This window comes from Castor canadensis, chromosome 1 (assembly GCF_047511655.1).
Source record: "Castor canadensis chromosome 1, mCasCan1.hap1v2, whole genome shotgun sequence".
Lineage (NCBI taxonomy): Eukaryota > Metazoa > Chordata > Mammalia > Rodentia > Castoridae > Castor > Castor canadensis.
The window spans coordinates 207430038-207449123 of NC_133386.1; the positions used below are offsets into that span (position 1 = coordinate 207430038).

A 19086-nucleotide genomic window follows, 5' to 3' on the forward strand; every position below is an offset into this window, starting at 1 on the left:
CCTCCAAGTTTGCTGTTCTTACTGGGGACGGCCTCCCTCCACTTCACCCTCGAGCCCAGCCTTCCCCCACTGGCGTCACACATGATATCACCTGACAGCACCTGCCCCACTGGGGCCCAGGAAGCCCCCTGCTGTCATGGGCAGGGCCCTACACAGGCATGGAGTGGTCATGATAGCTACTACCCAGATCAGAGTGTGGACACTGTGGTTGGCTCCTGTGTGCTAGGACGATATCGTGTGTTCTAGAAGCCAGGGGCTGTCACTGACCTGCAAGGTGTAAGGGTCAGGTCAGAGAGGGAAGAGGTGAGTCAGACACAGAAGCCCCAAATACCGACCCCAATGCCCTCAGCTACTGTGCCCAGCCTGTCTGCTTTGCAGGGAGGCCATGGCTAACCAACCATGCCACCACCCATTGATCCAGAACCCACCACTGCCTGACCCAGAATCCAAGCCACCAGGAGGCTCCCAGCCATGTTCCCCACAAATCCACAAAGACACCACCCTTCAGCCCAGGAGGTGACTTTGAGTGGCTTCTGTATCCCCAAAAGACACAATGAAGCTGCCAGTCTCTCCCAGCTAGAAGCCTCTGCTGCCCTTTCAGACCCAGACTTCAGCTATATTGGCCCAGAATGCACAGAAATCAGCAGCTGCTGGAGCAGCAACCACCCAGCCACATGGGACAAGGCTGGCCAAGGCCACACATACCACAGACCCTCTCAGGACAGCAGCTGGCTGGCCAGGTACCCACTGGAGGCTGGAACCAGCTTACATCCATCCATTTCTCCTTCCACCCACCCATCTACCAACCAATTCATCCATCCACCCCTCTATCCACCAACCGAGCTATCCATCTGTCCATCCATTCCTCCATCCACCAAACCAGCCATCTTCCCACCCCCACACCTGCCAACAAACTCTTCCATCCATCCTTTCACCCACTTCTGCATCCGCCCACTTTTCTCTCCTGCTTCCTCTACACATCTGTCTACCCTCTAAAGTACCTGGATCCATGGACTCTGCCCTGGCACAGAGGCATGAGATCCTTCCTGCCTCCCCTAGCAGACCAAATCTCCAAATTCTTGACAACCAGAAGCTTGGACTTGGGGGCAGGAGCCCCATAAACAAAAGAAACCATAACCTAGTGGTCAACATCCTCCTGTCCTTACACCCATGTGTGCACACGCATGAGCCATGGCCTCCCCTCTGGGCACTCCCAGTGCCAGGGGAGCTGGTGAGACTATAGAAAGAGACAGCTGCATCCCAGCCCCACTCCAGACCAGCCCACCTGGTCAGTGCCTTTATTTCTTCTACACTCAGAGACCCACCACCTCCCAGACAGACCTTCAGAGATGATTTCAGGGGCACACGATGACCTGGACACCTGCTAGGAGATGGGTCATCCATATATCCACTTAGAAACTGCTCCCTTCTGAAAGCACACAGGCCACACAGGCCCAGTGAGCTTGCCCTGGGATGGTGCCATGCCTGTCTCAGATTGCTGCCAGCCCCCTCCTCCTTCAGCAAACCCATTCACAGTGGCCCTACCTGGACCCAGCAGTGCAAAGAAGGTGCTGGCTCCAGGAGGCCCACCCTGCTCCTAACACTGTCTAAAAGCCCAGGGCCTGCATAGTACCACTGAAGAGTGGGGACCCCTCCATCAGCAGGTCCTCTTCCATGGAGCCCCCTGAAATACTCAGAGAGTAGGCATTACCTCTGTGCACCTGGGGAAACACAGGACAGCAGTGAAGCCCAGGCCACCCTGTGACCACCCCTGCTACTCCATGGTGCTACAGTCCTGCTCCCCATTTGGCCAGAAGAGGAAAAGTCTGGGCCCTATCACTTCTCCTGAGACTTGCATAGCACATGGGCCCCAAGGGGGAGGAACACAACCACGCCACAGGGTTGGCCTTCCTAGGTGTTCAGTGATTCACAGCCCTCTTGGGACTAAAGGGACTCTAAGCTTCCCCAAGACTGCATGGGGCGGGGCTCCGAGCTCAGAGGAAAAACGGTCACTGGTCACGTCAGGTATTAGCTTTGGTTTGTCTAAAAGACCTCAGAACCTGCAGTGTGGCTTCGTACAAAACATGTGCCTCTTCTGGTCTTCAGGTTCTCACAGACAAGGAAAAACTTCACTGATCCTTGCTAAGCCAGTCCTCTGACTCAACCACATATCTAGCCACCTTGGCCACACTCGTGGCAAAGAGTGGGTTTGGAAGAGGAGTGGACCCCTTGCTTGGATTCTGCCAGCCCCAAATCATCCAACTGGGGCAGAGAGCAAGAACCCAGGCCTTTCCACACCCAGAGCAGAAACTGTCTGGAGGCAGGAGGGGCTGAAGTAGCCTCCAAGATGGCCTCAGTCAAGGAGGACAGCGATCTGCCCTGGGATGCTCTTCACCTATAGACAGAGCAGCAAGCTCGCCTGTTCCTGGGCCTGGCTATCTGAGAGGTCAGTGCTGCCAGGCACTACAGTGACCCAGCCTGTCCCAGTGGATGGAACTGAGGACATGAGGTGACTCCCTCAATTGTCTTCTCCTCTGTGGGCCGTTAACAGGGCCTGGCCAGCTCTGTCTGAAGGCCCATCCTGACAAGCCCTCCAACTCACTTGCCTAACCCCAAATTCAGCTCCAGCTTGTGGCATCCTCCCTGGGTCTCCACTCATGCTATCTCACTCCTGCTCCCCAGGATGTATGGGTGAGCCAGCTTCCCCTCAGCACCTGGATTGCTCCACCATCTGGCTCCTTCAGGACCCCAGTCCCTACCCTGGCTCTCAGGGGGAAAGGACAATGTCACACACATCCTTTGTCTCCAGATCCAGGCATCACTGGACCCAAGGGCTCTGCACCCCAGACTCTTAACTTTCGTCCCTCAGCACCGCAGGCCATGCCAACTGGAGGGGCTTCCAGGGCCCAGCAGGGAAACCTGGAGCTCCCTGTCTGACAGTTGGGGTTGCAGAACTGGCAGGGAGTCAAGTGCAAGGCATAAACCCTGGTCTGTCTGCTGCAGAGTCCCCTGAAAAGCCCTGTACCCTGGGCACAAAACTTTTCCCGACTGGGCAGACATGAGTGGGAAAGAGGAGATGACATGGCACGTACCTTGCTGGGTGACACTATGCAAAAAAGGAACACCACTGAGCTGCAGGTAACCTGAAATGACGGCTTCCGAAATGTGCTCACGGTTACAATTAGTGGGTATGTCATTCTTACACGCTTTCAGTCTCTCTGTCCTCCCTCACTTTTTATTTCTGAGTCATTGATTTATCAAAGAACTCAGGCCGTCCATCCAGTAGTGTCTCACCATGGCATTTTGCAGGTGCCATCCCCGTGTGTCACCAAGCACGCTCTTCTGGTCCCAGTATTTCTAATAAGCTTGCATTTAGGTCCCAAGGTAGATGACACTTATTTCCTCCTCCAGGCAAAATGATGTCGTGGTCGGGGTGGCGTGCTCCCAACCCGGGCCCCATCCAGCTGCTTGGGTACTGGAGAGGTCAGCAGCTACAATGCTCAAAGTCGAATCCGTGTCATCACCAGCAGCTAACCACGGTGATGCCTTGGTTCCGGTGTGGTTTTAGATACCAGCAGGGATCCATGGAACCCTGAAGACAGACATGACCTCATCGACCTGTTGACTTCCCTGGTCACAGTCCCAAGAGAAACATGTGCTTGGCTCTGTCTCTCCACCTGGATTGAGCATCGGGGTACTGTCTCCCTGTCCAAAGGTAACTGAGGGTCCCATCCCCACTTACAGGATGAATGTGGAAACCAGAGGCCCCAGGATGTCACTGATCCACTTCAGCCAGTGTTGCAGAGCTGAGCTTAAGTGCACATCTACAGGTCCTTGTAACTTGGTCCTTGTGAACACTGACCACTTTCCTATCCTCTGCCCCAGGTATGGCTCTATACTGCTGTAGCCCCTGGCTTGGTCATCTCTCCAGGAGTCCTGGGTCTCCAGGGTTGTAGGGCACTTCAAGGCCGTGGCCTGGGGACAGCAGGGCTCATGGCCATTGAGTGGTCCTTCTTTCTAGGTCGTTCCAATAGACAGGAAAGTGTTCAAGCATATTCAATTTGAATTTATGGTGACACTGTCATTCATAGGCAGGTTTGGGCTCAATCTTATCTAACTTATATCTGTTTTTCAACCCCACACCAACCACCTTAGCCCCTAACACCACCATCATTACCCACTTGCTTTAGAGTAACAATACCATGACTGTGATGTGCTCACTGAGCAGTCCTGTTCACACTTAGCAGACAGCCCTCTAGGATGGTCACCCAAGATAAGCCCTTCCTATGAACACTCTGCCAAGCCCTTACACATTTTTAGGTGCATTTGTTTCATTTTGATCTTGAGGTACTGCTTTTTTAGTTAAGATATATTTGGAAATTTTTAATTAATTGATTAGAGGTTGGCTGGGCGCCAGCCTGTCATCCCAGATACTTGGGAGGCTGAGATCGAATGGGAGGATCGCGGTTTGAGTCAAGTCCAGCAAAAAAATTCATGACACTCCATCTCAATAGAAAAACGCTAGTTGTGGTGGTGTGCGCCTGTCATCCCAGTTACAGTAGGAAGTATAATATAGAACAATGGTGGCCCAGGCTGGCCTGGGCAAAAAGCAACACCCCATCTCTAAAATAACCAGAGCAAAAAGGGCTGGAGGCATGGCTCAAGTGAGCACCCGCCTAGCAAGCATGAATCCCTGAGTTCAAACCCTAGTACTGCAAAAAGAGAGAACAAGGGATAGATTGATTAAAGGTAGATTCTTTTTTATTTAAAATTAATGTGGGCTAGTTACCTGATCCCAAAATCAAATTTATAAGACAAGGCTATTCAGAGGGATGAGGTTCCCTATACGTCATCCCTGCTGTTTCAGGTAACTTCTCTGAGGCTTTACCTTCATTCCTAAGTGTGATGTACCTGTCTCTTCCCCATATTAGATGAGAGAGGTCACGGCACTTTCATCCACCGTCCCCGTGACGGTGTGACATATTCCCAGTCAGAGGTGCACGGCATCCCACATGTGGCTGGTTCAGTGGCTCTCCTGGGATGGCCATCTGAGGTTCTTCCAGGCTTGACAATGACGAACAGCGCTTTCGTGAACAGTTCCCATGCATGTGTCTTTCCTGTGTTTCTAGCATCTTCAAGAAGCGGGGCACCAGGCCAGAGGCAAATGTACACACAGTTCTGCTGGGTGCTGCCCACTCCCCCAGTAGGCCACTGTCCTGCATTCCCCAGCATCTGGGGCCTCAGGGGACTGTTCCTCGCAATTCTCTCACCAGGAGTGACGGGCGCACCTTCTCCCGTACCTAAGGACCCTGCTGTTGGTCACTTTGCTGTGCATGGTGTTTTCCATCTCGTGCTCCTCTCCTGTGGGGTCAGATTTCCTCTATGTCTGCAGAAACTCTTTCTGCACTGGAGCTCTTAATGCCTTGTTATATCTTATGTATTCCCCATTTGTCATCTGTCTGTCTGCTGTGTCACTGGAAAGTAGCTACGGTCAGATATTTATCTATTCATCTGTGTATCTGGTCTTCACATCACAGGAAAGTAAAGAAACTTCCCCATGTTTCTTCTGAAACTGGAGTGGTTTTCCAACCCACAGGGAACTTATCTCAGCAGCCATGTGACAATCATTTCCCACACGGCCATCTGACAATCCAGCTTTAACACTCATTAACTCTTTCCCCACTGGTCTGAGGTACTGTCGCTCTCTCTACTATCTTCCTAGGATATAATTTTTAAAAATTCTGTTCCATTGGTTATCAGCCTGCCCACATGTCAGACCAACAAAGCTTTATGCTTTATCGTATTTTGAGCCATCCCAGCCCACAGCACAGATACGGTTTCACAACAGAACAGCCAGAGACGCCATGGAACAGAACACCAAGCCCACACCAAGATCAGATGCACAGAGCACTCAGCTCCTGGGGCTGCTCAGACACATCCGAGGGTCCTCAGGGTTCCCAGGGATCCCCAGCTGCTCCCCTCTGCTGGGCAGACAGGGACACCTCTGGGAGTGAACTGTGGGGAGGGAGGAGCCTGTCCCTCTCAGTGAGGCCCTGGAGCTACAGAAGCTGTAAGCAGCATGAGGGAGGAGAAGGTGACCCTGGTCCCAGGTGGGGTGGGCTGGGGTTCCAGTGTAGCTGCGTGGTCTCCATGAGGACCAAGGTCTGCAGGGAGTTGGCTCAGGGCCTCTGCCCAGCTGTTTCTCACTTAATAATCTTCCAGAGGTCTCAAGGCTTTCTTCATTCTTTGACTTTATTTTTTGTCTGAGTTTCTTTTTGTCAAAGTCTTATATTCAACCTCAGACATTCTTTAGCGCCTGCCTTCTGAATCTCTCCAGATCTCTACACAAAGCAAGTTCAGTGGGAAGATGACCATGAGAGTTCTTCTAAGTGGCCCTTCAATTTTCCCAACAGCACAGTGTAGAAAGGGTGAAAAGAAGGGCATCTGCCCTTGGGAGACAGAGAGGGGAAGCCCAAAGCCCTGCTCCCCAACAAAACTGCATTCTGGGGGGTGGGAGAGGCATACGCCCACTGTCGAGGTGCATCTCACAGATGGGAAAGGGGTGGCCACTGGAGGGGTGGCTGCAGACACGGGCCAGGCGGGAGTGGTATCCTCGGTATGTGCTGGACCTGATGCCAAGACCACAGCATCCTGAGGGCTTCGAGGAAGAAGTGGAGCTCAACAGACACCAAAGAAAAGGAAAATGATGATCTCCCTAACAAAGAATTCAAATTAATGATGCTTAAGGAAATTTACAAGATGCAATCGAATGGAGAGACAATTTAACAAAACTGGGGAAATAATTCATGATGTGAATGAGAAATTCAGCAAAGTGATAAAGATTTTTTTAAAAAGAACCAAACAGAAGTCAGAGCTAAAGAACTCAATAATTAAAATAAAAAATGTAGCCAAGAGCCTCCAAAGCAGAAAAGAAGAAAGAATATCCGAGATTGAATATAAGACTTTGACAAAAAGAAACTCAGACAAAAAATAAAGTCAAAGAATGAAGAAAGCCTTGAGACCCATGGGAGAGTATTAAGTGAGACACATTTGCATTACGGGTGCTTCAGAAGGAGAAGAGAGGAGAAACACGTAGAAAGTAAAAAAAAAAAAAATTAACAAAATAACTACTGGAAACTTCCATGTCTTGGAAAAGAAGAAGTCCTAGCAGAGTCAACCAAAACAGACCCTCTCCAAGGCATTTCATAAGCAAAAGTGCACGACAACAAGAAGTCTAAAAAACGGTAGAAGGAAGCGTTAGGTCACACGCAAGGAAATCCTCACCGGACCAGCATCAGCCTTCTCAGCAGAGACCTTACCAGGAGAGAATGGAATGATAGATCCCAAGCCCTGAAAGAAAAAATTTACAGTCAACCAAGAATACTGCACTCAGCAAAACTATCCAGCAGAAATAAAGTCTTTCCAAGATAAGCAAAAACTGAAAAAAATTATCACCGCCAAATTGATCTACATAAATGCTACATGGAGTCCACTGTGGTTTAAATCTGAAATGTCCCGTGAAAGCTCGTGTGTTAAAGGCTGGGTTGCCAGCTGGTGGGCTTCTGCAAAGTGATTGGATCCTGAGGGCTCTGGCTTGATCGATGGGTTAATCCCTGGATGGATTTGTAATATGATAGCCATATTCAGAGGTGGTGAAAAGTAGGAGCTAGGGGCCTAGCTGGAGAAGTAGGTGACAAGGTATGTGCCCTGGAAAGCTGTACCATGTCCTGGCCCCTTCCCAGCTTGCTTGCTCGCTCTCTCTCTCTCTCTCTCTCTCTCCCCCCCAACTCCCACTTCTGGCCACCATGAGGTAAGCAGCTCTTCTCCACCACATACCCCCACCATGAGGATTTGCCTCACCTTGGGCCCAGGCAACGGGGTCAACCAACCATGGATTGAAGCCTCTGAAATCCTGAGCCCAAATGAATCTTTCCTCCCTTTAAGTTATTTATGTTAGGAATTTCGTCACAGCAATGAAAGGCTGATTATCAGAGTCCTACACTAAAAGCAAAAGGACAATTACCATCATGAAAATACACAAAAGTACAAAACTCACTAGCAGATCAGATATAAAAAAGAGGAAAGAGTCAAACAAGAAAACCACCAAACCGTGAAGATGAACAACTAGAGAAGAAAGGAGGGAGGGGTACATACAAAAAGCAATCAGAAAAAAAGTTCACAAAGGAACAAGCATAAGTCTTTACTTGTTATTAATAACCTTCACTAGAAATGGATTAAATTATCCAATTAAATGATACACACTTACTGAATGGATACAAAATAAAGTAAGACCCACTTATATGCTGCCTACAAGAAACTTGCTAGCCCAGAAAAGATACACACAGACTGAAAATGATGGAAAAGAAGAAATGTTCCATGCAAATGGAAACCAAAAGCAAGCAGGAGCGGCTACACTTATCAGGTAAAATAGACTTGAAGCGGGGTAGCGTGAGGAGACAAGGAAATTGTATTATTTTAATACATAGTAAAAGGGCCAAGCTGGGCACTGGTGGCTCACGCCTGTAATTCCAGCTACTTGTGAGGCTGAGATTGGGGGAATCAAGGTTTGAGGCCAGCCTGGCCAAATAGCTCATGAGACCCCCATCTCCAAAATAACCAGAGAAAAATGGACTGGAGGAGCGACTCGAGCAGTAGAGCGCCTGCTTTGCAAGTGTGAAGCCCTGAGTTCAAAACCCAGTCCCACGGGAAAGAAATATATATATGGGCCAGACTCAGACATTGGAATGAGAAAGTAAAAACTGGAAAGCCAGAGCAGCTGGCCCCCTCCTATCACCTTTCAGAAGGTAAGTTACAGGAACAGGGGGACACACGGGGGCTTCCCACTTCTGCCTTTGAGATGTTAACAGCTGCAAGGCTCCTTGGATGGGGAGAGGGACAGAAAGAATGAAAGGCAAGTCCGGCAGAGGGAAGTCCTCAGTCCTAAATCCCTGCGTTTTGGGTTGACATCTCCACATTTTAGCGCACATCTTAGCCACCCACACCCACTGTCAAATGATGACAAGGTTGCTAGACTTGGGCTTGATGGCGTTCCAGCTAAGAAAGAGTAAGATCACACACAGGAACCAGTTTCAGGTCTTCACTCCCATTTCCTATATGGGGAGCAGGACAGGTTTCTCCCTTTCCCCCCACTTCTCTCTACTTTATCCTGCTATACGACAGTAAATCCTTGCTATAACGTCCACCTTGTGAGACCCCTTGCTGTGAGGCACCTGGAAGTGCCTTTCACCTTTGTGGATCTCAAGGACCTGTGACTTTGCGTGGAAACTGGGAAGCTGTGGAGCCCCCTCACCCCTCCTCCGGCAACAGACGTTTGGTCAAGAACTGTAAAAAGAGACAAGAGAAGGTTACTGCACAGTGACAGAGGGATCGACTCAACAGGAGGAAACAGCATCGTAAAAACTGGAGCGCCTGATCACACAAAGCAAAGATCGTTAGCTCTGAAAGGAGACATAAACACTAGCACATCAATAATTGGGGACCTCAGGGTCACCAATAGATCAGCCTGAAAAAACCCAACAGAAATGGCTGCAGCTAGACTACGCTGCAGGCCACACAGGCCTGACAGACCTTTACAAGCATCTGCCCCGACCGCAGCTGCACGATATGCCTGCTTTTCCTCAGGGCATGACAGAACCCGGGTTTCCGCAAAACGAGTCAACGAGTCCGAAAGCTGGCCATTTCTTTTCTTTTTTTTTTTTTTTTCATTTTTCTTTTATTATTCATATGTGCATACAAGGCTTGGGTCATTTCTCCCCCCTGCCCCCACCCCCTCCCTTACCACCCACTCCGCCCCCTCCCTCTCCCCCCCCTCAATACCCAGCAGAAACTATTTTGCCCTTATCTCTAATTTTGTTGTAGAGAGAGTATAAGCAATAATAGGAAGGAACAAGGGGTTTTGCTGGTTGAGATAAGGAGAGCTATACAGGGCGTTGACTCGCATTGATTTCCTGTGCGTGGGTGTTACCTTCTAGGTTAATTCTTTTTGATCTAACCTTTTCTCTAGTTCCTGGTCCCCTTTTCCTATTGGCCTCAGTTGCTTTAAGGTATCTGCTTTAGTTTCTCTGCGTTAAGGGCAACAAATGCTAGCTAGTTTTTTAGGTGTCTTACCTATCCTCACCCCTCCCTTGTGTGCTCTCGCTTTTATCATGTGCTCAAAGTCCAATCCCATTGTTGTGTTTGCCCTTGATCTAATGTCCACATATGAGGGAGAACATACGATTTTTGGTCTTTTGGGCCAGGCTAACCTCACTCAGAATGATGTTCTCCAATTCCATCCATTTACCAGCGAATGATAACATTTCGTTCTTCTTCATGGCTGCATAAAATTCCATTGTGTATAGATAAACCCGGGTTTCCGCAAAACGAGTCAACGAGTCCGAAAGCTGGCCATTTCACTAGCCATCCTCTCTGACCACAGCGGAATACAGCGAAAACCAACAGGAGGAACGGAGCCACTGTGCGAACACGTGGAGATTAGACGTCTTCCACGACTACCCGTGGGCCAAGGCAGAAATCAAAAGAGAAACTTAGAACCTTCTTGAGCTGGGCAGGATGGCTCACAGAGTAATGCCAGCTACTTAGGAGACAGAGGTCAGCAACTGACATGTAAGGCCGGTCCAGCAAAGTGTTAGCGACTCGACAAATACGCCAGGCAGCTGGGGGGGTCCCAGCTATGAGGAACGCCGTCTGAGGCCAGCCCCAGAAAAAGCCCACGAGGCTCTACCGGAAAAGTCACTGAAGCTAAAAAAGGGCCGGAGGTGTGGCTCAAGTGGGAGAGTGCCTACCTAGCAAGTATGAGGCACTGAGTTCAAACCCCAATACTGCCAAAAAATAAAAACAAACTTGAAACATGAAAATGAGAACAAAACCTACAGGCTACAGCAGAAGCAGTGGTAAGAGGGAAGTTTACAGCAGGTAAGTGCCCACATCAAAAAAAATAGAAAGATTTCAAATAAACAACCTAAGAGTGCAACTCAAAGAACTAGAAAAACAAGAATGAACCAAACCCAAAGTTAATAAAAAGAAACCACAAACATCAGAACAGAAATAAATGACACAAAGACTGCAAAAAAAAAAAAAAAAACAGAGGAAAGGGACAATGAAACACAGGCTGGAAGTGTGGCTCGAGTGGACAGCACTTGTCTAGCAAGAACGAGGCCACGTTCAATCCTCAGTACTGCCACCAAAAGAAAAAACGCTGATGGCTCAGGTCAGTCAGGCCTGTAATCCCAGCTACTCAAGAGGTGGATTGGGCGGATCATGGTTTGAGGCCAGCCAGGAGAAACAGTTAGAGACTCTACCCCAACAAATAAATCAGGAAATAAAAAACAGAACTACTACAGTGGGATGTCATCATTATCACCTCTCCTTACACTGATCATGGTGTAAAAAACAGATGCAGGTCTTAGACACCGTTGCTGGGAATGTGAACTAGCACAGCCACCGTGGGAGACAGGACAGACCCTGGGTGTGCGTCCAAAGCAAAGGCATTGGCGCGTGAGCAAGACATCTGCGCGCACGGTTCGTGGAGCCAAGACAGAATCCACTGAGGTATCTACCAACAGATGGATAAAGAAAGCGTAACAAGTTCAGCCACAAAGAGAATGAAATCCACAGCCAGGCACGATGGCTCATACCTGTAGTCCTAGATATTCAGGAGGTGGAGATGCAGAGGGTCTCAGTTCAAGACCAGCCCAGGCAAACAGTGAGAACCCCATCTCAACCAATAAAAGCTGGGTGGGGTGGTGTGCTCCTGTCATCCCAGCTATGAGGGAAGCATAGCTAGGAGGACCACAGTCCAGGTCAGCCTGTTCATAAAAGCAAGACCCTATTTGAAAAATATAAAGCAAAAAGGGTTGGGAGTGTGGCTCAAGTGGTAGAGTGCCTGCTTAGGAAACGCAAGGCCCTGAGTTCAAACCCCAGTACTTCCAGAAAGAGGAGAGACTGAGAAATCTGTCCTTTACAGCAGCATGGATGGAACTGGAGAACACTGTTGTCTGAAATAAGTCAGACATGGAAAGATAAGCACTGTGTGACCCCAAAGAAGAAGAGAAGAGAATAGAGCCTGGGGAGGGATGGCTGGAGAGAGACGGCTAATGGGGATGGTACAGCTGGGCAGGACAGGTAACTTCTAACGCCCTAAAGCATGGTGGTGGGGTCACTATGGCTGAACAGCCAGTGGGAAGGCTGACTGCTCCCAATAGAAAAATGGCAAACGCTGAGGACGTGCCCGGGACCCTGATCTGACCATTACGCTTGCATCTGTGTGTTGATAACATGTGTTATTACGATATATCAATACCAGGCATCGCATATAAAAGAAATCCTCTCCTCCCTGCTGATGGAGGGCCTTGGTGGGCAGGCCCATCATTCTCAGGCCCAGACCCTTCTTCAGCACACACTGCCTTCGCCCGGATCCTTCTGGAAGCACCATTCCAGATGGGGCCTACGCAGCCCCCACACTCTGAACTGAAGCTTCAGACTTCCCAGAAGGTAGCCAGAAAGTGGCCAAGTACCTGGGTCTCACCTCAGATCTGCCCGCGCCCGGCCAGGGCTGTCACTAAGACAGAAGCCACGCCCAGTCCCCCCAACCCCAAACACTTGGCCACAGGAGGGTCTGGGCAGCCTCTGCCCACCACTTTCCCAAGCTCAGGAATGCTGCTGGATAAAAATACCCACAGGCAGATGTCATCAAGCCTGGCCTGTCTGTGGGGCTCAGAGTTACTGGGCGGCAGGCCTGACTGCCAGGACCCAGACTACAGAACTGGGAAGAATGAGACCAAGAAGGTGAAGAAAAGAGCCAGGCTCCAAGACTAGATGCCTGAATCCCTTGAGAGGGGCCAGATAGCTCATGTGTGCTGCCTGTCCACAGGGTCCCTGGAATGCCCAGCCTTGCAGAGATGAGCACAACACCAGAGCGGTGGAGCCACCAGGCACCAGGTATGGGAGAAGGGGATAAAGAAAGATGGCATTGCTTTGCCTGGGGCAACCTGGAAAGGCTTCCTGAAGGAGGTGGTATCTGCGCTCTGGCTGCAGGGCTTCCAGACAGAGGAAGCAGCTAGATCAAAGGCATTTGAAGGTTGCCCAGGTCAGGCATTGAGGACTGAGTCTGCAAGCCATGACCAGAGGGCAGTGCCAGGCTAGGCTTACAAGCACCATCCTCCTGCCCAGGGCTTTCTCCCCTCTCTTCCGGGACAAATGGTGGCCCACATTCCTCATTTGACCAAGCCACCAAAGGGCAGGCACTGCAACCCCACCCAAGGTGGGGGAACAGGGGATGAAGGACACCCGGAGGTCCTGACAGTGAGGGTGGCATGGGGGAGGAGCTCCCAGCTTGAGTCAGGCAGCCTTGAGCATACACAGCTGTGTGGACTTGGCAGGGAACTTACCCTCTCTGGACCCCAGCTTTCCCAGCTCACATAGCAAGTGGCTACCTGTGGCAGACCTGTGACAAAGGCAGTGGACCCTGTTCCTGACCAAGCACTGCTGTGTCCCCTCCATCCTTCAACGAGGCCCCTCTGTAGAACCAGATGGTCCCCCCTGCCCCAACCAGCACCTACGAGGGCCCAGAGAAGGGGTCTGGCCTCAGCAGCAGGAGGCAGACTGTCCACAGAGGTCAAGTCGTTTCACAGGCTCGGAAGCCACATGTCAGAAGCCACATTCACTCATGGTGTCACTGTGGTCACCAGTCTATAGCATAGCAACACCTGTCTCCCCACTGCTCTCAGAGATCTGGGGACACTGCTTAAGGAGGGGGGACAGAAACAGTCCCACCCATGTGCCTGCAGGGACCAGGTATAGGCAAGGCTTAGCTGGGGTGACCATCAGTGTCCCCATCCCATACTGCTTGGCCTCAGGGGCCGCAGGGCCCATCCCTCGCTCCACACACTTCCCCACAGGCAAAGCTGGACCCCACCATACCTCCCCTCCGTAACCAGTCCAAGGAGTCTGAGTCCACATGCCCCATGGTGGTGGCACTCATTGCCCCAACCTCCCCACCAGAGGCAGAAGCTGGGCACCAGCATGTGGAAGCTTCCAGAAGCTGCTCTGCAGCCTCTCCCCAGGGCCAGCCACACACCCACGTTCCTGCCTTGGGGACGCCTTGTGTATGTGTCACCTCGGCTCCTCCTAGGCCTGGAACATGCTCCTTGGAGCTACCATCCTTGAGAGCTGCCCCTGCTCTCTGGAGCTTGAGGTGATGTCCACCAGCCCACCCGTCTCATCGGTGGGGAGGGAACTGAGTCACAGGGAGGTGCACAGGAGTCACAGATGGCCTGGAATGTCAGGGCTGAGCCAGGCATGGAGTCCCAGGTAAGGGGGCCCCACAAGGAAGCAGGGGCCGTGCATGGGACCTCATTAGAGTGGGGGAGCTGGGCTCAGGACCAGAATCCATGCATGTCTGTCTACATCCTGCCTGCTCAGCATGAGGTCTGTGTGAACAGCAATATTCTACCATAGTGACCGTAGATGGGGGGCTGACTTCAGCTCCCCTCCCCTGCTGCTCAGCCCCCCATCTACGGTCACTCCCATCCCAGGACCATGTGTTGTCTCAGGACTTCTGACAAGGACGTCAAGCACTAGAGCAAACACAGGACCCAGCTTTGCCAAGGACCACGATTCCAGGCACCAGATTCCTTCAAAATCAGGAGCATCAACTATCAAGTGGAGCTGGGGCCCAGCCCGGTCACTCTAGCCCCGTGGATGCATTCAGTGCTCCTACCCCACCTCAGGTGCTCTGGCCGCCACCACTCTTGCTTTCAACATAGCTGTTTCTAGTACCAGAGCTTCGCCCTGCCTGGGTCAGGTCCCAGGCACCCTCCTGACCCCAGGCCCTTCCCCTGGGTCTCCGTTCTCCACCACCTGTACTGTCCCCCTCCTGCCTTCTCAGGTGATGGCCCGGGTGTAAAGGATGCTTGTGACCACCCATCTTATGGCAGGCCGAGGGTAAGTGCTCCACACGGGTAGCTGCATACCCAGAAACATCCAGCTGGGTCCACGTGGGGACAAAGGGTCTCCAGAGGCTGAGACCTGGCCATGCGAGCAGCCCTGTATCTGATTCAGTGCCCCATCATCCACCCTCCCGCCCTGCTCCTTCACAGGTCTCCAGGACCAGTGCCCAGTGGCCACTCTAGACTTAATGTTGGAGCCCGGGGGCAGGCTGCCTCTGGGAGCCACAGTCATGTAGCCTCTTACTTTTGGAAAAGTGGCACAACCAGCCCAATAAACCACCAGGTCCAGTTGTAAGCTCCGTCAATGATTAACACACGCGAGGCACCAAAAGCCACCAGAAAGTTCTTGGGAACCTGGGAAGGCCAGAGCTGTGGGAGAGTGGGTACAAGGGTGCTGGGCCAGTTGCATTTGAGTTCAAGAGCTAGGAAGAGGGGCAGGTCCACTCACACTGGTGGCCTCCCTCAAATCCCTCTTCTCCGCAGCAAACACAAGCTCCAAGCGTCTCAGCAACCAGAGTGGACAACTCGGTGTCTGCCCTTGATCATGGCTAAGGCCCATCGGCAGGGTAGCTAGAACTCCTGGGTCCAGCAGAGGCTCCCTGGACCTTATGTGCCCTCAGCTAGGGAGAGAGCTGTCTGTGGGACAGCAAAGGGACCCCTGAAGGGTCTGGGGTGAGAGAAACAGGAAACTCAAGAAGGCAAAAGCAGTGCCTGGGAGCTGTGTCCTGCCTTCTGATCCCGGCCAGTCAAGGAAGGCCACCACTGACACAGGAAGGGCTGCTCTTCTTGAGCCGAAGCAGGGGTTCCCCAAGGAGGGGTCAGGATGTCCGGCCCGCTTCCCTGGCCACACGTGGGAAAGTGTGCCCCAGGCCTGGAGGAAGCCAGCTCCCACCTCCAGCCCCCAGCACACATGTGGAACCAGCCCTTCAACAGCAGGCTTGGCCTCCTTGGCCCAGAAATCATAACCCCTTGCTTCACAGTCTGTTTTACCAAAGACAGAACTCATTCTCTGCCACCATCTCATCTGTCGCTTCCTAGAGCAACACCGGGGCTGAATGGTGCTAGCTCCCCAGGTTACGAAGCTGCAGCTGAGGTCCCACCAGAAGACTCACAGAGCCTTGCACACCTCCTGGAGATGATGGAGGAGGGCCTCCCAGGCTCCAGACAAGTCACCTCCTCTGCCCAGCCAGGAGTCCACCTGCAGCCCCGTTGGGGGGATGTTCATGCCTGCTCCTCACTGCCAGTTACATATCATGAAGAGCCAGAGCTCAGAGCTGGGAAGGACTGGCCAGCCACCACACAGCCACCTCACAGAAGCATCCCTTTCTCACTCCACTCTGTGCCAGAGGAACCCTTCAGCCACCATCCCCAGTAGTTGCTCTGGCCCTGAAGCTCCCAGTTGCCCGGGGAGGCTGGGCAAAGGCAGGCTCTGCTGAGCACACTTCCGCGGGCTGAACGATCCAATTCAGGAAGAAAGCACAGTGTAAGCAAAGACTTCCTCTGGGGCACAGCAAGCCCTCTTCCTCTGCCCCGCCCCCCTGGCCAGCCCAGAGCTCAGATGATGCTCACAGCAGCTGCATCCCCAGAATGCCATCAGGCAAGTCTGGAGTCACTTTGCTTGGACAGATGGGGCTCCTGGGCAGAAAGGTAACAGGGAAGGGTCTTCTCAGGCAGCTGGCTATGGACTCCACCCCCACCACTCACATCTCAGGGAGTTTGGGGTCCAGCAGGCAAGCACTGGGGGTTGGGGTAAGGGACAGGCAGCCCATCTGCACTGCGGTACCCACAAGTCCAGTGTGTGCTAGACACTCACACAGCAGCAGCAGATTCAGGTAAGAACCCTTGGGGGTCACTGGACACAAATACTCCCTAACCCTGAGACAAGTCAAGACTATGCAGCCACGGGCAGAACCTCCCTCTCCCACAGCCACCAATGGCCACAGCTCAGGAGCCCAGACAGTTGAGGACGTGGGGGCTGGAGTGGAGAAGAATCCTTAGGATCATGGCTAACAGTGTCTTTCTTTGGGGACAGCGTGACTTTGGGGACAGCATGTCTTGGGACCTGCACTTTGTGCTATGGAAGGCTCTGCTTCCCTCCACAAGGACAGTTACCTGAGCTCACCTACTTGAGCCTGGCTCCTGCTGCAGCGCTGGGGGACCTGGGAGCAGTTACCAGCAGGAGCAAACAGGTCCCTGGGAGCTTAATGCCAAGCCCAGCCAGGCAACTGGACAAGCCCTCTGCCAACAGGAAGCCATAGGGAAGCCACCCCAGGCAGCCCACAAAGGAGCCACAAAGCAATCAGATAAGGGGTCATCCGAATCACAGGCCAGAGGCTGGCATGACACCAAGAAACCACCGGCTGGGCAGCCAGGAAGTAGGGCCCTGGGAACAGCAGCGGGGGGCAGCCTGGTCCTTCTCACAGGTGACTTCCTGTGCCCCTGCCCCACTTAGGCATGCCTGAAGGAATGGGAGCCACCTGGCAGCAGCACAGGCCAGGTGTGACTGCCATCTGCTGCTTTCTGTGGATGCCTGAAAACGCACCCCTCTGCATCCATCCAGGTTTTCATCAGCTTGAGTTACCAAAGCTGTGGGTTCTCCCCACCTCCTGCAGGCCCTCAGGAGACACCAGCACACCTGTCATCCTGCCCTAGACAGGTGTCTGCCCCGTGAGTCCCCACACCCAGACCTACCTGCAGCCAAGGGACCCTTCACTCCTGGGGGACTCCTAAGGCTTCTGTCCCAGCCAACCATGGGGAATTCTCTCACTGCACCAAGGACAAGTTCCCCCCAGCTGGCTTCTCTTCCAGGAAGGATTAACACCTGGACCACCCTCCAGGGAGAAGTGGAGCCAGCTTCTGGGCTGGGGCTCTCCTCTCCACACGCCTGGGCAGGGCCTGGGAGAAGCTTTCCCCCGGGGCCCTCAGCTTGTTTCAGTTCTCCCCCTTAAGCCCTTCCTTGCCTCCCGTTGGCTCCAGCTTGGGGGAAAGGGAGGGGGATTCCGGGGCAGCAGCAGGTGGCACAGGGACCTCGCGTTCTCGCGCACCAGCCGCGCACAGAAGGCGCCCTGGCGGGCCATACTCACACGGCGAAGTGGTAGACGAAGCACTTCCAGCCGGTGGGGCGCTCGAGGAAGTTGTAGACGCGGCCCTGGATGTGGGTGCGCGCCAGCAGCGGGCGGCGCGCGCTGTAGATGGAGACGCGCGGGTCGAGGCTCACAGGCGGCCGCGGGCAGAGGTCGGCGGCGGGGGGCGCGGCGGGGGGCACCGGTGGCGGGGACCCCAGGGTGCCGGGCGGCGCGATGGGCGCGTAAAGCGTGCCGCCCGCCGGGCCGCCCTCGGCCAGCTCCAACGAGAAGGGGCACTTCTTGGCCAGGCCCGCGCTGCCCCGCCGGGCGCCCAGCAGGCGGCCCCAGCCCGCGCGCTTCCTCTCAGCCTTGGGCGGGGAGGAGGCCGCGGCCATGGCGAGGCAGAGCCCCGGGGGTGGGGGGGGGCGGGCAGGCGCTGGCACCGGGAGCTGCAGCCAAGGCGGGCGCCGGGGCACTGTGCGGGCGGCCAGGGCTGCTTGCCCCTCCCGGGGGAGGGGGCGGGGCCGGGAGGGGGCGGGGGCCGGGCCCCCGGGGACACCAGGCCCCGCCCCGACCGGACGCCCCGCCCCCGATCGCCCGGCGCGCTCCGGCGCACAGCCTGAGCCCACCTGCGGGCCTTGCTCGCCCTGCCCCGCCGCGCCCAGCTGTTCGCCCCTCTGCCTCCGGCGCTCACCTGCTCCACCGGCTTCGCGCCCACGTGCTGGTCCCCACGCCTGAAGCTCACCTGCTCTGCTTGGCTCCAGGGGTCCTCCAGTCGAGCTCCCGAGGAAGGCCAGGGGCTGACAGGGGCCACCACCGAGGGGCCTGGGCGGGGTAGGGCACCGTCACCCACTCTCGGTTCCCTGAGCCGCTCTGGAGAGGGAGTGGGAGGCAAGGTGGAAAGAGGGGTGCCCTGAGGCACGCGTGGATGGTCCTCAGCGCCGAGGTGAGGATGCGTTGGTCCCGCGAACACTCTGAGCGCGTCCTGGTGCCCAGACGCACACACCGTGGATGGAGAACGCGCTGAAGTCGCTGCCCGCCATGGCCGTGGG

The 19086-nt window shown here is 53.7% G+C and overlaps 1 protein-coding gene across 4 annotated transcripts in view; it reads right to left on the reverse strand.

Annotated features, from left to right (window-relative positions):
* Kcnq1 (potassium voltage-gated channel subfamily Q member 1) overlaps window positions 1-18492 on the reverse strand; it is a 328142-nt gene extending 309650 nt beyond the window's left edge. Inside the window, exon 1 of one of the 4 annotated variants that reach the window (XM_074051015.1) lies at window positions 18053-18491. In XM_074051015.1, the coding sequence (XP_073907116.1) occupies window positions 18053-18429 (377 nt within the window). In that variant the 5' untranslated portion in view covers window positions 18430-18491. Of the gene's footprint in view, window positions 1-18052 lie in introns of all 4 variants that reach the window. The other 3 variants (XM_074051017.1, XM_020168788.2, XM_074051023.1) reach the window with 3 other exon arrangements.
* Between the last annotated feature and the right edge of the window lie 594 nt (window positions 18493-19086).